This window comes from Galeopterus variegatus, unplaced genomic scaffold (assembly GCF_000696425.1).
Source record: "Galeopterus variegatus unplaced genomic scaffold, G_variegatus-3.0.2 Scaffold631, whole genome shotgun sequence".
Taxonomy (NCBI): domain Eukaryota; kingdom Metazoa; phylum Chordata; class Mammalia; order Dermoptera; family Cynocephalidae; genus Galeopterus; species Galeopterus variegatus.
In genome coordinates this window covers 523,173-540,298 of record NW_007726742.1, presented here as the reverse complement: position 1 = coordinate 540,298, position 17,126 = coordinate 523,173, and the positions used below count along the sequence as shown (strand labels likewise).

At 41.0% G+C, this 17,126-nt stretch overlaps 1 protein-coding gene across 1 annotated transcript in view; it reads left to right on the top strand.

Moving 5' to 3' along the window:
• Window positions 1-17,126, top strand: part of LOC103588955 (general transcription factor II-I repeat domain-containing protein 2-like) — a 66,197-nt gene that overhangs the window by 11,838 nt on the left and 37,233 nt on the right. Inside the window, exons 3-9 of the mRNA XM_008570794.1 lie at window positions 2,654-2,796; window positions 3,194-3,233; window positions 4,323-4,461; window positions 11,704-11,887; window positions 12,055-12,083; window positions 13,756-13,810; window positions 14,179-14,222. Of these exons, the coding sequence (XP_008569016.1) occupies window positions 2,654-2,796; window positions 3,194-3,233; window positions 4,323-4,461; window positions 11,704-11,887; window positions 12,055-12,083; window positions 13,756-13,810; window positions 14,179-14,222 (634 nt within the window). The remainder of the gene's footprint in view (window positions 1-2,653; window positions 2,797-3,193; window positions 3,234-4,322; window positions 4,462-11,703; window positions 11,888-12,054; window positions 12,084-13,755; window positions 13,811-14,178; window positions 14,223-17,126) is intronic.

The following is a 17,126-nucleotide window of genomic DNA, read 5'->3' as shown; positions in this document are numbered from 1 at the left end:
CCAGAACTTTTTCATCTTCAGCTTTTCAAGCTGAAACTCTGCATGCATTAAGTACTAAGCCCTCATTCCCCCCAATCTCCAGCGCCTAGCAACCAAAGGGTTTTAATTTTTTTAGTGAATTTTATTTAGCAATACTTTTTTTTTTTTTCCCCTTTTTTGGTCTTTTTTCGTGACCGGCAATGGATCGCAACCCTCAGTGTCGCACCTGTACCGGACTGGGACCGGCAACGGGATCGCAACCCTCGGTGTTGCGCCCGCACCTCGCTCAGCCAGTGAGCGGCCGGTCTGTATGTGGGATCCGAACCCTCACCAGAGCACCGCCGCGCTCCCAAGCAGCACACTGTAGCAGTGCGCCACCGGGCTGGCCCTAGAGGTTTTTTCCTTATTGTGGTAAAATATATATAACATAAAAACTGCCATTTTAATCATTTTTGAGTTTACAGTTCAGTGGCATTAAGTACATTCACATTGTTGTACAAACATCCATCTCCAGAACTTTTTCATCTTCAGCTTTTCAAGCTGAAACTCTGCATGCATTAAGTACTAAGCCCTCATTCCCCCCAATCTCCAGCGCCTAGCAACCAAAGGGTTTTAATTTTTTTAGTGAATTTTATTTAGCAATACTTTTTTTTTTTTTCCCTTTTTTGGTCTTTTTTCGTGACCGGCAACGGATCGCAACCCTCAGTGTCGCACCTGTACCGGACTGGGACCGGCAACGGGATCGCAACCCTCGGTGTTGCGCCCGCACCTCGCTCAGCCAGTGAGCGGCCGGTCTGTATGTGGGATCCGAACCCTCACCAGAGCACCGCCGCGCTCCCAAGCAGCACACTGTAGCAGTGCGCCACCGGGCCGGCTCTAGCAATACTTTCTAAATTAACAGAAAAGCAGCAAAGGTAGTACAGAGAGTCCCCGTATACTCCTTTTAAAAGATCTTGTCTACTAAGGATGACCTAAGTAAGGCTAAAAATCTATGAGTTCACCTGATACCAGATTATATATTTTGGATAGATTGTATTGAATTTTTGGTTCATTCGACATAAACAGAGGTAGATTTGCCATGAAGCTAAGCTTCCAGCTTTTTCCTTTGCACTGGCCCCTGCCATGGTCTCGGAGAGGTCCTACCCATATGTGCACGTTTTTGTAAAATGTGCTAAAGAAAGATATTCTATTAACCACAATCTGTTAAAGTTGTTGTCTCCTTCCACTCTGATTTTCTTTCTGCCTCAGTCCTTATATTAGTTTCCTATGGCTGCTGTAACAAATTATCACAAACTTAGTGGCTTTAAACAGTACAAATTTACCATCGGACAGTTCTGGAGGTCATAAGTCAAAAACTGAGTTTTACAGGCCTAAAGTCAAGGTGTCAAGATTCCTTCTGGAAGCTCCCAGGAAGAATTTGTGCCTTGTATTCTCCAGCTGCTAGAGGAAACCCTCATTCCTTGGCTTGTGGCCCCCTTCCAACAATGGCATCACTCTGATTCCATTGTCACATCTCTCTCTTTTCTTTGTAAGGACCCTTGCGACTACATTGGGCCCACCAATAATCCAGGATAATCTTTCTATCTCAAGATTTTTAATGTAATCATATCTATCAAGTCATTTTGCCATTAAGGTAATATATTCACAGGTTCTGGGCATTAGGACATGGACATCTCTGGGGGCCATTATTCTTCCTCCTACAATCCCCTGTGTCAGATGATGTTGGAGTAGATACAGACATCTTTGGGGTCTCAGTAAGGGGAAGCTGAGTTGGATATCCATTTAGTTTTAGTTTAGTGTTGTTATGTGGCTTGCTGTTGTTTTTGTGTATGGGTAAGTTACTGCTAGAAATCCCAGTGTAGAAATGGTTTCCAGGCATATTCTTCCAGTCCACAGTGTCAACTTCTCCAGTGCCATGATGTCAGGGTTCAAAGCTGTAGGCTGTATTGAGGTATAAATGTGTTGCCATAGTGCTCAACTCTAGACGTTTGTAGCTGGTAGAAGAGAAATAGGTTTTAAATGTACAGAGGCAGAAGCTACTCTGGAAAATTCTCCCAATCATTGACTGGTAAAATTGTAAACAGAGGATTTGTTTTTTGGGGTAGAATTTATCAGACTTCTTGTAGGGTATAAACCTGTCATACGATGAACACCAAATGTATCTGTGTGTGAGTTTTCATGCTGTATGCATTCCTATGATCAATAATAAAAATGTAAGCAACCATGTTGGAGGAAATATTAAATCCTTTATCTATTCACTCCATAGAAAATATTATAAAATTGTTGTCATATGAAGAGGCAGTCAGAGTCTACATCTGAAAATGTAAGAAAAAAGGCACATTGGAGAGGAGTGTCAAGCAGTGAATGACAATATGTTCTTCTCTGGGTTTTACGATGTTTATGGTATTTGCTTGATAGTTGTTTTTTTGTGGGGTTTTTTTGGTGACTCTAAATGAATATTTCTTTTTGGACTGAATTTTGTATTCTTTTCTTCAAGCAGACCTCTCAGCCCTCAGAAACTCTGAATCTGCCCTTGTATAGAATACATCATTTGGGGGCTGGCAGGTTAGCTCAGTTGGTTACAGCATGGTGTTATAGTGTGTTTGGATCTCTGTACCACCAAAGAAAAACAAACAAACAAAAAAGATTGCATCATTTTTTGTCTCTATTTCAGTGTAAAGAACTGGCCAAGTCCAAGGCAGAAGTGGCCTGCATTGCAGTATATGAAAAAGACGTGTTTGTTGTTGGAACCGAGAGAGGATGCGCTTTTGTCAATGCCAGAAAGGATTTACAGAAAGATTTTGCAAAATACTGTAGGTGTTCATGATTTTATCTTTTGTATTTCATAAATTTTTAAATGTTTGTGGGCAAGAAGTATGTAATGTTTTCTTCTAACGTATCATAAACATTATCCTACAAATGGTTCTGACACATCTCCTTTGACTCAGCATACCAAATGAAGAGTCCAGGAAAAATGGTCAATATATTTTGTATTATGTTCTCGGGAGTACTCTGGTTTTGTAGAATAAATTTGAAGAACATAGAGAAAATTGTCTTTAATTCCTAAAATAAACCTACATTTTATAAAATACTCTCACTTTAATTCTTCCCAAAGGAAAGGGAAAACTCTCTTCCAGGGATCAAGTATTAGTCTTTGTTAATAACCATTGTACAGTTATTCTTGTTTTCCTTTCTTTTACTGTGGCTCTTTCAGAGCTTTCAATATGCGAAGATGTGAGTGTCCAGGAGTACTAGTGGGCATATGTGGCCATGTGTCAGGGAACTACACTAGGGCATAAAACCTATACCTTTTATGATTATGATTTCTACCGCTGTAGCTTATCTACAAAATACTGAGTTAACAATTTAGTATGGCCTGGAACCAAGAAAGGAAAAAAGAAAAACAAGGAAGATTTGTCAGAGGGTATAAGGGTGTGTGTGTGGTGATAGATATCTCCAAGGATAATCTTATAACCCTTGGAGAAGGATACACACACATGCATGCATGAGCGAGGGGTCTTCAAAAATTTAATGGAAAGATTCATATTTTTTAATTCTATTTTTCCACAAACTTTTTGAAGTACCCTGTTATATGGGGAGTGGGGTGCAGAAGAGATTGAGTGATAGGTTGATTAAGATTAACTTCCAAGATTCTAAATTTGGGTCTCCATTATCAAGAAGACAGATTGAAACGAAAATCAGGGGCCTTGTCTACATGTAACTTCCATATACATTGTTGGCTGAGATATATCAAAAACAATGAAATAAATCCTAAGCAAATCAGTTTTATGGAGGCACCTTTATCTATTCACTCCATAGAAAATATTATAAAATTGTTGTCATATGAAGAGGCAGTCAGAGTCTACATCTGAAAATGTAAGAAAAAAGGCACATTGGAGAGGAGTGTCAAGCATCTTTATCTATTCACTCCATAGAAAATATTATAAAATTGTTGTCATATGAAGAAGCAGTCAGAGTCTACATCTGAAAATGTAAGAAAAAAGGCACATTGGAGAGGAGTGTCAAGCAGTGAATGACAATATGTTCTTCTCTGGGTTTTACGATGTTTATGGTATTTGCTTGATAGTTGTTTTTTTGTGGGGTTTTTTTGGTGACTCTAAATGAATATTTCTTTTTGGACTGAATTTTGTATTCTTTTCTTCAAGCAGACCTCTCAGGCCTCAGAAACTCTGAATCTGCCCTTGTATAGAATACATCATTTGGGGGCTGGCAGGTTAGCTCAGTTGGTTACAGCATGGTGTTATAGTGTGTTTGGATCTCTGTACCACCAAAGAAAAACAAACAAACAAAAAAGATTGCATCATTTTTTGTCTCTATTTCAGTGTAAAGAACTGGCCAAGTCCAAGGCAGAAGTGGCCTGCATTGCAGTATATGAAAAAGACGTGTTTGTTGTTGGAACCGAGAGAGGATGCGCTTTTGTCAATGCCAGAAAGGATTTACAGAAAGATTTTGCAAAATACTGTAGGTGTTCATGATTTTATCTTTTGTATTTCATAAATTTTTAAATGTTTGTGGGCAAGAAGTATGTAATGTTTTCTTCTAACGTATCATAAACATTATCCTACAAATGGTTCTGACACATCTCCTTTGACTCAGCATACCAAATGAAGAGTCCAGGAAAAATGGTCAATATATTTTGTATTATGTTCTCGGGAGTACTCTGGTTTTGTAGAATAAATTTGAAGAACATAGAGAAAATTGTCTTTAATTCCTAAAATAAACCTACATTTTATAAAATACTCTCACTTTAATTCTTCCCAAAGGAAAGGGAAAACTCTCTTCCAGGGATCAAGTATTAGTCTTTGTTAATAACCATTGTACAGTTATTCTTGTTTTCCTTTCTTTTACTGTGGCTCTTTCAGAGCTTTCAATATGCGAAGATGTGAGTGTCCAGGAGTACTAGTGGGCATATGTGGCCATGTGTCAGGGAACTACACTAGGGCATAAAACCTATACCTTTTATGATTATGATTTCTACCGCTGTAGCTTATCTACAAAATACTGAGTTAACAATTTAGTATGGCCTGGAACCAAGAAAGGAAAAAAGAAAAACAAGGAAGATTTGTCAGAGGGTATAAGGGTGTGTGTGTGGTGATAGATATCTCCAAGGATAATCTTATAACCCTTGGAGAAGGATACACACACATGCATGCATGAGCGAGGGGTCTTCAAAAATTTAATGGAAAGATTCATATTTTTTAATTCTATTTTTCCACAAACTTTTTGAAGTACCCTGTTATATGGGGGGTGGGGTGCAGAAGAGATTGAGTGATAGGTTGATTAAGATTAACTTCCAAGATTCTAAATTTGGGTCTCCATTATCAAGAAGACAGATTGAAAAGAGAAGAAATCTTTATATAATACAGTGACTATGTAATTGATAAGAAGGGTATTCTCAATTCATTAACGTCAGATGTCAATTGAATTTCTAATCATTGAAATTTAATTACAATTTTTTTAAAGATTCATAGTTGCATGCTAATTGTTCAGATATAGGGCTATTCATAGTTTAATGAATTGTTCCAGTCCAGTTATTTTTTTTTTTTTAGGTTTTTTTTTGTTTGTTTTTTTAGTCCAGTTATTGTATCTTTAAGCTCCAGAATTTCTGTTTGGTTCTTTTTAATAGCTTCTATCTCTTTGTCAATATTCTTGTTTTGTTCATGCATAGTTTATGTGTTTTCATGTACTTGTCTATTTATGTTCTCTTTTAGCTCATTGAGCATCATTATGACAATTATTTTAAATTCTTTGTCAGGCAGCTCCTACCTCTGTGTTTCTTTAGGGTTGGTTTCTTGAATTTTATTTTACTCTTTTGACTGGGCCATGTTTCCCTGCTTCTTTATATGCCTTATAATTTTTTTCTGAGATTTGGGCATTTGAAAACACAACCACCTTTCCCAGTCTTTGTGTACTGGCTTTGTGCAGGGTAAGGCCTTCACTAATCAGCTGGAGGTTCTGGGACTTCTCAAACCTTTTCAGGTGTTGTTCTCCCTGACATCTGTTTGTGGAACTGCAGCTCTAATGGTCACTTGCCTCTGTTTACAGCAGCTTCCAAACTCTGGTGCCAATCCTATCAGTGCTCTAAGTCAGGTGAGACAGAAACCAGTGTCTCAAGTATCCCCCAGACAAGCCAGAATGTTGGGTGAGTGGTCCATTCCACTCTTTTTTTCCATCCGAAGGAGGAGCTTTAATATGGGGGGTTTCCTCCCAATTGTCTCATGCTATGCACACGGAGGGAGGGGTACAGATGAGCATGAGAATTTTCCTACCCCTTGTGCTGGAATCCCTTTTTGGTTTTACAATAGCCCAGGTGCTGTAGCTTCTCAACTTGTCTCTAGAATTCTCACAGAGGTTCTGGTCTGTATATTATTGTCAGTCCAGTGCCTCTGTGGGGTAGGAGGGCCTGCTGTTTCCTAGTCTGCCATCTTGCTGACATCACTTTTCTGCCTTCCTTTTTGAAGAATATTTTTACTTAATATGGAATTCTACCTTGACAATTTTTTTTTTCTCTCAATACTTTAACAATTTTATTCCATTATCTTCTGGCTCTCACTGTTTCAGATACAAAGTCAGTTTAGAATTCTTATTTTTGTTCCTCTGAAGGTAATGTATCTTTTTCTCTAGCTCTTTTTAAGAATTTTTTCCCTCTAGCTCTAGCTCTGTTTAATCTTTGGTTTTCAGCAGTTTGACCATGTTATTTCTACATGTTGTCTTCTTTGTTTTTACTCTGCTTGTTCTTTGGAACTTCTTGAATCTGCAAGTTAATGCCTCTGTCAGTTTTGGACATTTTTGGCAATTATCTCTTTATATGCTTTTTCTGATTCATTCTCTTCTTCATTTACACTTTTTTTTTTGGAGGCAGCTGGCTGGTAAGGAGATCCAAACCCTGGACCTTGGTGTTATCAACACTGTTCTCTAATCAGATGAGCTAACTGTCCAGCCCTTAGTTTACACATATGGAAGAAATTATGATATTGTCTCACTTCTCATTAAGACTCTGTTCCTTTTTTTTCATTCTTTTTTCTCTAAAAGCTTCAGACTGGATCATTTTTATTGACCTTTCTTTGACGTCACTGATTCTTTTGCTGTATCCAGTGTACTATTGTTAAGTCCATCCTGTGAAATTTTATTGCAGAATTCAGATTATTTTTTATTTCTGTAATTTCATTTTCTTCTTTCTTTTTCCCTTTCTTCCTTCCTTTTTTTCATATTTATATTTCTCCATTGGGATTCCTTGTATATCAGGAGTTCATGGAAAGTTTTGTATTATCTCTTTTGCCCTCATACTCATCTATTCTGTTCATCACCCCTCTAAATTATTTCATGTATTTATAGCAGTTGTTTTAAGTCCTTAGTGATAATTTCAACATCTGGGTCATTTGTGGGTCTGCTTCTATAGACTTTTTTCTCTTGATCATGGGTCACATTTTTCTGTTTCACATTTGTATTACTTTTTTATTTTATACTGGGTATTATACATGATATGTTTGTTCTGGCAGGCAGTTAAGTTACTGGCAGATCACCATGACCCTGTGTGGACCATGTTAGGACAAGTCTAGTTTGGTTTTGCCCTTTATCCTAGGGCATCATTCTTAGTCTTAGAAGGTGGCCCTTACTCCTAAGGTGTGTCTCTTCTTGGGTTTTACAAGGTGTGTGACAAGCTTCTCTACCTTGGCAGGACTTGAATTTTAAACTCTGTCTTCCTAGCACCACTTAACTGTTTAAATCTTTGCTCAGCTTTTTTTTTTTAATTTAATTTATTTTTTGAATTGAAGCATAATTGATTATACATATTTGTGGGGTACAGAGTTAACTATCAGTATTTGTGTACAGTATGTGATGATTAAATCAGTATTATTAGCATATTATAACTATTCTTTGTGTCCCTTACCCAATTACTCCCTAACCACCCCTGTTCCCACCTTTACTAACTATAGGTCTGTTCTCTCCTTCTGAAAGTTCAGCAAAACATATGGCACACTTCATGAATCTTCATGTCATCCTTGCACAGGGGCCATGCTAATCTTCTTTGTATTGTTCCAATTTTAGTACATGTGCTGCTGAAGTAAGCACTTTGCTCAGCTCTTTAGCTTCCAAATGTTGCATTTCCTTAGAGTCTTCGCCTGTGCTTGCATAGTTTTGGGGACAGCCAAGAATTTACAAGAAGTTCATATGAAGATACTGGAGCTCCTACCTCTGTGACTTGCTCTTTTCCAGGATTTTTCCCCCCAGTTTCTATCCACTATGTCAGTCTTTTTTTTTTTTTTTTTTTTTCCTTTTTGTCTTTTTTTTCGTGACCGGCAACGGATCGCAACCCTCAGTGTCGCGCCCGTACCGGCCCGGGACCGGCAATGGGATCGGAATCCTCGGTGTTGCTCCCACATCTCGCTCAGCCAGTGAGCTGCCGGTCTGTATGTGGGATCCGAACCCTCACCGGGAGCGCTACCGCACTTCCCAAGCGGCGCACTGTAGCAGTGCGCCACTGGGCCGGCCCCACTATGTCAGTCTTGACCTCCCACTTAGATTTCCTCACTTCACTGAGACTGCTGCTTTTGGTTGAGCTCTATTTCTGTGTGTACCACAGGAACTAAGGAGTCCTTACAGGAAAAAAGCCGCTAATTGTGAATGTCACCCAGTATTAATGCCTCCATTCTTTTTTTTTTTTTTTTTTAAAGATGACCAGTAAGGGGATCTTAACCCTTGACTTGGTGTTGTCAGCACCAGGCTCTCCCAAGTGAGCTAACCAGCCATCCCTACATAGGGATCCGAACCTGTGGCCTTGGTGTTATCAACACCACACTCTCCCAAGAGAGCCACGGGCTGGTCCCTGCCTCCATCCTTTTAAGGATAGCATTCCCTCCAGTTTCCGCCTATTTTTGGTTGTTCTCAATGCCTTTAAATAGTTGATTTTACTGTTTTGTTCAGAGCTTAGGTTGGTAGATACATGCTTCTCTGCCATTTCTGAAACTGGAATGCTGGATGTGATTCTTAAATATGTGATGTTTGTTTTTTTAGAAGTTGTTTGGTAGTAAGGAAAAATTACTGTGGAGTTGCATCAGAACACACTCACCTTCACTCTCAAGTTAGAAACCAGCTCCCTGTGGGTTATTCAGTAATTTAATCCTCAAAACAACAACAACAGAAATTTCTGATCAACTCATGTTAGGGTCATAGGTTAATATTAAAACTATATAGAGTAAACCAGGGACTGTCAAACTTTTTTCCTGTAATGAGACAGAAAGTAAATATTTTCGTCTTTCTGGGCTGTTATGGTCTCTGCCACAGCTGCTCAACTTGCTGTTTTGGTGCAAAGGTAGCCATAGGCAAAATGTAAATGAATGAGTATTGTCAACAAAACTTTATTTATGGACACTGAAATTTGAATTTCATGTAGTTTTTATGTAGCATGAAGTGATTTTTTTCTTTTGAATTTTTTTTTACCATTTCAAAATGTAAAAACCATTTGTAGTTCACCACTCTTACCAAGAAAGGCAGTGGGCAAGATTTATCCCTCAGGCTGTAGTTTACTGACCCCTTGAGCAAGCCTTGCAGGCAGTGTTGTCCATTCTCTACCACTCTGTTCACCTCTTACTTTAATTGTAAGCCAAAATTGTTTGAATGAGCAAACACACATGGGTTTTCATCTGCCTCCTTCTTTCAGCCTAACTTACTGGTCTGAAATGTAAATGTGCCTAAGAATTGCTTTGCAGAATTGTATCCACAGAACTATATAGTCTGAACTCAATTGTGACTGAGGGTTTTCAGGTATAATTTTGCCCATGCACAATTTTTGCATTATGTTCAACCTTAGAATATAACTCCATTGCACAGAAATTGCTCTGTGACAGTTTTCAGTGTGACAGTTCTTGATTTATTGCCTCTGTACTCTAAGTCCACCCTTCTTTGCCCTGCTTTGTGATATTGGAGCAGGACTGTGTAAATATTGCCCCTTAGGGGCTGGCACAATATTTGCCTTGGTCAGAAGAGGGCTCGGGGAGGATACTGGGGGAGGAAGGAACTTCTCTTCCTATTTCCTATGGGCTCTCATCTGCTCGTGCCTGCAACACGTTATGACCACCAGCATTTGGGATACCCGGCACTTACTTACCTCCTGTGAGTTTCAGTGAGACCTCTACCACATGCAGCCTCCCAGTCACTTCCACTGGTATCCTAGCCAGCTTCCCTGCAAGTCCCGCAGAATTCCTGGAAAGTTCCAGAAGGAGGCTTCCCAGCAAATTCTGTTGGCATCAACCTACAGGCAACTTCCAAAGAATTCTGCCAGCCCCTGAGAGGACAGCTTCCATGCAGTGCCCAGCAAGTCTTACAGGCACCTTCTTGGTAACTTGCCAGCGATTTCTACTGGCACCCCCAGGGAGCAGGTTCCTACATATCCACTGCAGCTTGCAGCACCCCAGCAGATCTTGTGTCCTATAGACCATGTCTGTATGCTCTCCAGAGAGGTCTGGATCTCAGCCCTGGGGCACCATTTTCCTGATTTGTTCCTTCCTTGAGTGCTCCGCCTCAGCCCAGTCCTTGTGGCTGGTCCCTTGACCTGCTCCTTTTGTATTCTTTTTTTTTTTTTTTTTTTTTTTTTTTTGTCCTTTTTGAGATGGCTCGGCCCTCCTTTTGTATTCTTTAGAGCACTTATTACCCCCTTAGTAGTTACAGATTAACAAGAAGTCATCTAGTTAATGATTCTTTTTTTAACTTTCCCTGTTCAAATTACTGTGTGATTTCTGTGCCCTAACTATACCCTGATTAAACAATCAGTTTCAAAATTTTTGGAGTGAAGACTGGGGGCCTGGTCTTGAAAGTGTTCAGAGGAATGGTCTTCCTACACAATTATTGTCACTTTTCGACTGCATAGCAAATAAGATTTCTGTTATAAATTTTCCTTAAACTACTACTATTTCCTTTTATGGTGAATTCTTTTTTTAAAAAAAAGATGACCGGTAAGGGGATCTTAACCCTTGACTTGGTGTTGTCANAAAAAATACCTACACAATGTTTTGAAAACTAGATAACCAAATAACTATGCAGGTGTTATACTTAATTCCAATATAAGGACAATAGTGTCTTGGGACCTTGTTTATCATTCCTAGATAGCTTCACGCATTTTGATCCCTGTGAGTGTTTGACTTTGGGGACCTCCAGCATAGGGTATCTTGGGGTCTTAGGTCATACTTCTCTATGAGAAATGGGACTTCAGCACTTTGGGCTCACCAACCAGTGCAGAGAGACTGACATAGCTCCAGATTGTGATGTGAGGCCATGTTGACATTATCACTTTTTCTGAAGGCAGATTGGCCTGACTTGTGTGGTGTGACATAGTGACAATTAAGCTTTGTGTTGGGGGTCTCGTGCGCTTTTGTCAGCAGCCTAGCTAACTAAGGGGTGCTCTCTGCAGCCCTGGATACGCCAGGGCAGGTACCCCAAATTGTGCATCCTCCAAGAGAATGGAGAAAAAGACCTATTATTTTCTCTTTCTTATGTGAAGATTTAAGGTAAAACATTGTATATATTTTTTATTTTGGCCGGTTGGGAATTGTATTAACTTGGGTTATAGAGAAATAGGGCACTTTATGCTTTTAATATGTGTTCAAAGCCTAATGTCACCACCTGTGTTTGTTTATTACATTAAATTAAATTGACTAGGAGAGTTTTATGCTTATGCTGTGTAAAGACATTTGCCTCTTCTTCTAGGTAAAGCCTTAGGGACGACAGCAATGGTGCCTGTTCCCTATGAGCAGATGCTACAAGACCAGGGGGCTGTGGTAGTGCAGGGGCTTCCAGAAGGAGTTGCCTTTCAACACCCTGAGAATTACGATCTTGTAACCCTGAAATGGATTTTGGAGAACAAAGCAGAGATTTCATTCGTAATAAACAGGTGACATGCTCTGCCTCCTTATGACAGTTAGTTCACTTAAAGATAAACTGACAGCTAATTTGAATTAGTTTGTTAATTATGTCCTATTACGTTTAAAAGTTGATTTTTCAGATGTGTAATACTATCTTATGTGTTCATGCTGGGTAATGGTATTGGTTTTCTTGCAGACCTTTCCTAGGTCCAGAGAGTCAGCTGGGTAAGTGACAGCTTCTTATGCTTGGTGGCTGCACTGAGCTGCTAAACCACTTCTGCTTTCCTTACTTCATATGCAAGCTTTGGCACATTCTTTGCTTTCTCCTCTTTGAGAAGGCAACCTCTGACATTCCAGGGTGGGGGGTCAGATGTTTGTAGGGGATTTGCAGCTCAGGGAAAGACACACCCAGCCAAGAGAGCTGAGACACAGCTCTCCTTCCCAGCTCTCATTCCAGTGAGATTCTGCACCCAGACTGTGGAGGGCAGTGGGACCCACTTTATCCTTGTCCGTGGGAGTGTGTTTATGTTAGAAGTCACTGTGTGGTTTTTGACCACCAGCCATGGAAAAGGCATTGTCGAGTTTGGGAGTGGATCTAGGATGTGTTCTTGCGCCTCTGAGTCTCATGGACTAGGAGAAGGAATGAGACTGTCTAACAGAGAGCCAGGGGTGACCCGTGGTGCTCTCAGAATGGCTGGAGGAAGTCTCCAAGAGCAGTGGGAATGGGTTAGAATTGTTTGATTGGAAGGGCTTCCTGGAGGATCTGGCCCTCAGGATAATCAGGGTCTCAACAGGTTGTTCTATGGGGAATCTCACTCCATATGAACAGGCAGAAACCTCTGGAAGAGTGCCTGAGGTTTGATCGGAACCCAGAACTCCTCACAGTCTCCTTAACTTGTAATGATGAAGGGACCTCCCCCATAAAAGTAGCCTCACTAGAGGCATTTCATCACAGTCTCCTTAACTTGTAATGATGAAGGGACCTCCCCCATAAAAGTAGCCTCACTAGAGGCATTTCAAGATCTGCCTATGCCCACCTCTTATTTTCTCAAATTATTATTCTGGAATGTAGTTGGAAACCTTGGCCTGTGGCTGTTCATGAAAGACCAGGTCTAAAGAGGATGTCTTGCCGAGATTACATAAGATCTGCCTATGCCCACCTCTTATTTTCTCAAATTATTATTCTGGAATGTAGTTGGAAACGGCCTGTGGCTGTTCATGAAAGACCAGGTCTAAAGAGGATGTCTTGCCGAGATTACATAGGTAGAGTAATGAGATGGCTGGAGGTGGGGGTTGCACAGTTCACAAGGCACACTGCTGGGTATGGAGGGCTCTGGTTCTTTTGAGCCATGGACTAATCAGAGAGTAAAGACTATTTCCGGAGCAATCGTGAGTTCCTGTAGTACTTTAGCTCATATTAAAGGAGGGGTGCCAGGGGGAAGGTAGCAGGTGACCAGGTGATTGTTGTCCCAGATAACTTGTATGTTTGTTTATAGAATAATAATAATAGTAATGGCAGCTGACACTTATTTAGTGCTTATGATGTGCCAGGCACTGTTCTGATCACTTTGCATGTATTTGTTAATCCTCACACAAGCACCATTTCCATGAGGAAACAGAGGCAGAGAAAGGGTTAGTGACTTGCTCAAGGCCACCCAGCTGGTAAGCAGCAAGGCTGGGATCTGCAGCCATGCTCCAGCCCCCACGTTCTGCCCACACAAATCACCCCAGAACATGGGGCTGCTTTGAGTTGTTGTCTTCCCCCCACTACTATTCCATGATGACCATGAGCTGGGAGTTCTGTTTTCTCTTTGTTTTCAATTTATATGCCTTTGAATGTCAGTCCTATTTCGAGGTTCTGAAAGAGGCTAATTTGTGTCTTTTTATTCCTGCACAGGTGGTCATGTGATGGTAACAGATGCTGAGAGATCAATAATATTGCCAAATGAAAGGTAAAGAATAAATAATAAACAATAAAATCCACATCTAACCACAAAGTGTGAGCTGTTAGACTATGGAAAGGCTTCCTTACAGCATTTGAAGTGTAATATGAAGGGTTAATACGTTACTGTTCAATATTTTGTTATAAATTCTTTATTTCAAAGGATGTTTGGAATTAGAAGACTACACTCAGTGACACCTTTAATTTTGTAAGAGATTATTAAGAACATTAATGTTAATATTGAGGCAATTTTGCATTCAGTTGATGGGGGAGGGGTCGGATGGCATTGAGAGCCAGGGCACTTGAGTGCAGCATGTCCTAGTGCCTGTGGTCGGGCCCCACCCTGCCTGTCTTGACCAGGCTCCCTTCTCCTTGCAGCTGTGGCCCCATCAATGTGAAAACTGAACCTGTGGAAGATTCTGGTAGGTACACCAAGGCTTTTAGAATCAAGCATTTAGCTTATCATTTGACTTCTTTCTTTTGTTTTACTAAAAAACGGGGGAAGGAGACTAGGGCACTAACTCACCTCAACTGGAACCTTATTTGCAGAATAATCATATTTTACTCAAATATCTAGAAAAGTGAGCCTTCTAATTTAGTAAATACTAGGTACTAAGATGTTAATAAGTAGATGTATTTGTGGACAAAATATTATTTTAGTTATATTTAAATTAGAACCTTAATGCAAAATGAGTAAAAAGTCTTGAATATGCATTTGCAATTATAACTTGATTTACAAATAGAGAAGTATTTTTATTTGGGGATGTATCTTATTTTACTGCTTTCTTGCACTCTTCTGTCATTTCTAAATGTTCCACAATATAGATGCATAATTATGTCAATGTATAGTAGAAAAATATCCCTCTTCAATGGATGAGAGTAGTGATCTCCATCCCAGCCTCCCCTACTTCTCGAAAAAACAAAACGAGGGGAATGTTAAAAATGTTAAAAGGTTGGGGCTGGCCTGGTGGCGCACTGCTACAGTGCGCCGCTTGGGAAGCGCGGCAGCGCTCCCGCTGAGGGTTCGGATCCCACATGCAGACCGGCCGCTCGCTGGCTGAGCTAGGTGCGGGGGCGACGCCGAGGGTTGCGATCCCGTTGCCGGTCCAGTCCGGTGTGGGCGCGACACTGAGGGTTGCGATCCGTTGCCAGTCACGAGAAAAGACAAAAAGGAAAAAAAAAATGTTAAAAGGTTAAGAATAGAAAAAAATTTTAAAAACTTCAAGTGTTCAATCAAGGGATGGGGAAACACTGAAAGCATTAAAAGTAGAAAGATTAGGGCCGGCCTGGTGGCGCACTGGAGAGTGCGCCGCTTGGGAGTGCGGCGGGCGCCGCCGAGGGTTCGGATCCCATGTGGTGGCTGGTTCCCGCTCACTGGCTGAGCGTGGCGCGGGCGCAACACCGAGGGTTGCGATCCCGTTGCTGGTCCCCGGTACAGGCGCGACACCGAGGGTTGCGATCCCGTACCGGTCAGTAAAAAAAGGAAAAAAAAAAAAAAGTAGAAAGATTAGGATACTTAAAATGACAAGTACGTGAACTCAAAACTCAAAAAGATAAAAATGGACCCAAGCTGGATTTATGAGGTTAAACTTGAATTTCATAATGCTTAGGAAAGCACCCAGGAAATATGAAGTAAATAGTAAATGTAGAATTAAAATTCTAAGATAATCTGGAAGAAAATATTTAGTAGTAAGAGGAAAAGATACAGACAAAAGGAAAATAGAAACTTTAGCTGGACTAAAATGGAAGTCAGAACCCCAGTGTCCCTAAGGCATTCAGGGTGTGGTTTATGCTCAGCAGCTTCCCAAATCCCCGGAGAGGGGGACCAGGGACACAAGTGGACCAGTCAGTCTCCTTGGCAAGACTCCTCCTTTGTTGTACTTACGGGTCCTTTTGCCAGAACTGTGTGTGCTCATGTCCCTCCTGTCAGCATGTGAACATGTGCTTTGTGGAAGTTCCATCTTCAAATGAGGGTCTGTAAATAGTGGCGCTTGTCCATGTAGTGGCCCTAGGCAAAACCAACTCACGTTGATGGAAAGAAATGAGCCAATTAGCTCAGCAGAATCAGCAGTAGAGTCTTAATCTTATTTACGACCTGACAGGTCAATTCTTGCCTGTTCTATTTTAGCTTTGAACGCTTCTCAAAGCTCAGATACGTTCTGCCTGTGTCATGGATGGTCACAGAGAATTTTAACCCCGAAGCGCAGGCTCCTTCAGGAAACCGGGGAGACAGGTGGTGGGAGTGAGGGGTTCTCAGCACCTGTCCAGGGACCCTCCTCAGGCCCCTCCCTCATCTGCCTTAACACAGGCTGCGTTTGTCAAGGCCTGTCTTTGGAGATGTGGCTCAGTTGGAACAAAAATATACTCCATATTAATATGATATTCTCTTGCAGACTTCACGATGTAGCACAAATCGCTTCCTGCTGCCTGCAGGCTCTGAGAGCTGGCCGCACGCAGTGTTATTTCTCATGATACTGTGCAGCATTTGCTACATAAAACGAGTATTGCATTGGTTCTGAATTTTGAACCTTTCTCGCTCTCCCCTCTTCTCTCTTTCTCTCCTTCTCTCCTTTTCTCCTTTTCTCTCTTAGTTTGAGGAAAGGCTGAAGTAATTCTGTTTTCATTAGCATTTCAAACACATTCTACAACTGTCAAATCTGGTTTCAGTTGCCTGGATTAAAAAGGAATTTTTCTTGACAGCACAGCTAGAGAATACATGTTCATCAAAGGTTTCTTTTAGTAGAATTGTTAGTGTCTAATCAACCTAAACTTGTACTTTTCATGTGAAGTGTATTATAAAATATTACAAATATTATACATGTTTGAAATAAAAAAGAATTAAGACTAGTATGTAGGGGAAGAAAGAAAGGACTTTGCCATCATTAGGTTCATGGCTGAGGCACCTGTAACAGATTAACATGAGGAAAGCATACAGATTTATTTAAAACGTTTTATGTGGGGCTGGCCTGGTGGCGCACTGGAGAGTGCGCCGCTTGGGAGCGCAGCTGCGCTCCCTCTGAGGGTTCGGATCCCATGTGGAGACCGGTTCCCGCTCAGCCAGGCTCCCTCTGAGGGTTCAGATCCCATGTGGAGACCGGTTCCCGCTCAGCCAGTGAGCGCGGTGCGGGGGCAACACCGAGGGTTGCGATCCCGTTACCGGTCAGTAAAAAAAAAAGACAAAAAAACCCATTGGGCGCGACACCGAGGGTTGCGATCCCGTTACCGGTCAGTAAAAAAAAAGACAAAAAAAACCCTTTTTTTTTTTCCTTTTTGTCTTTTTTCGTGACCGGCAACGGATGGCAACCCTCGGTGTCACGCCCGTACCG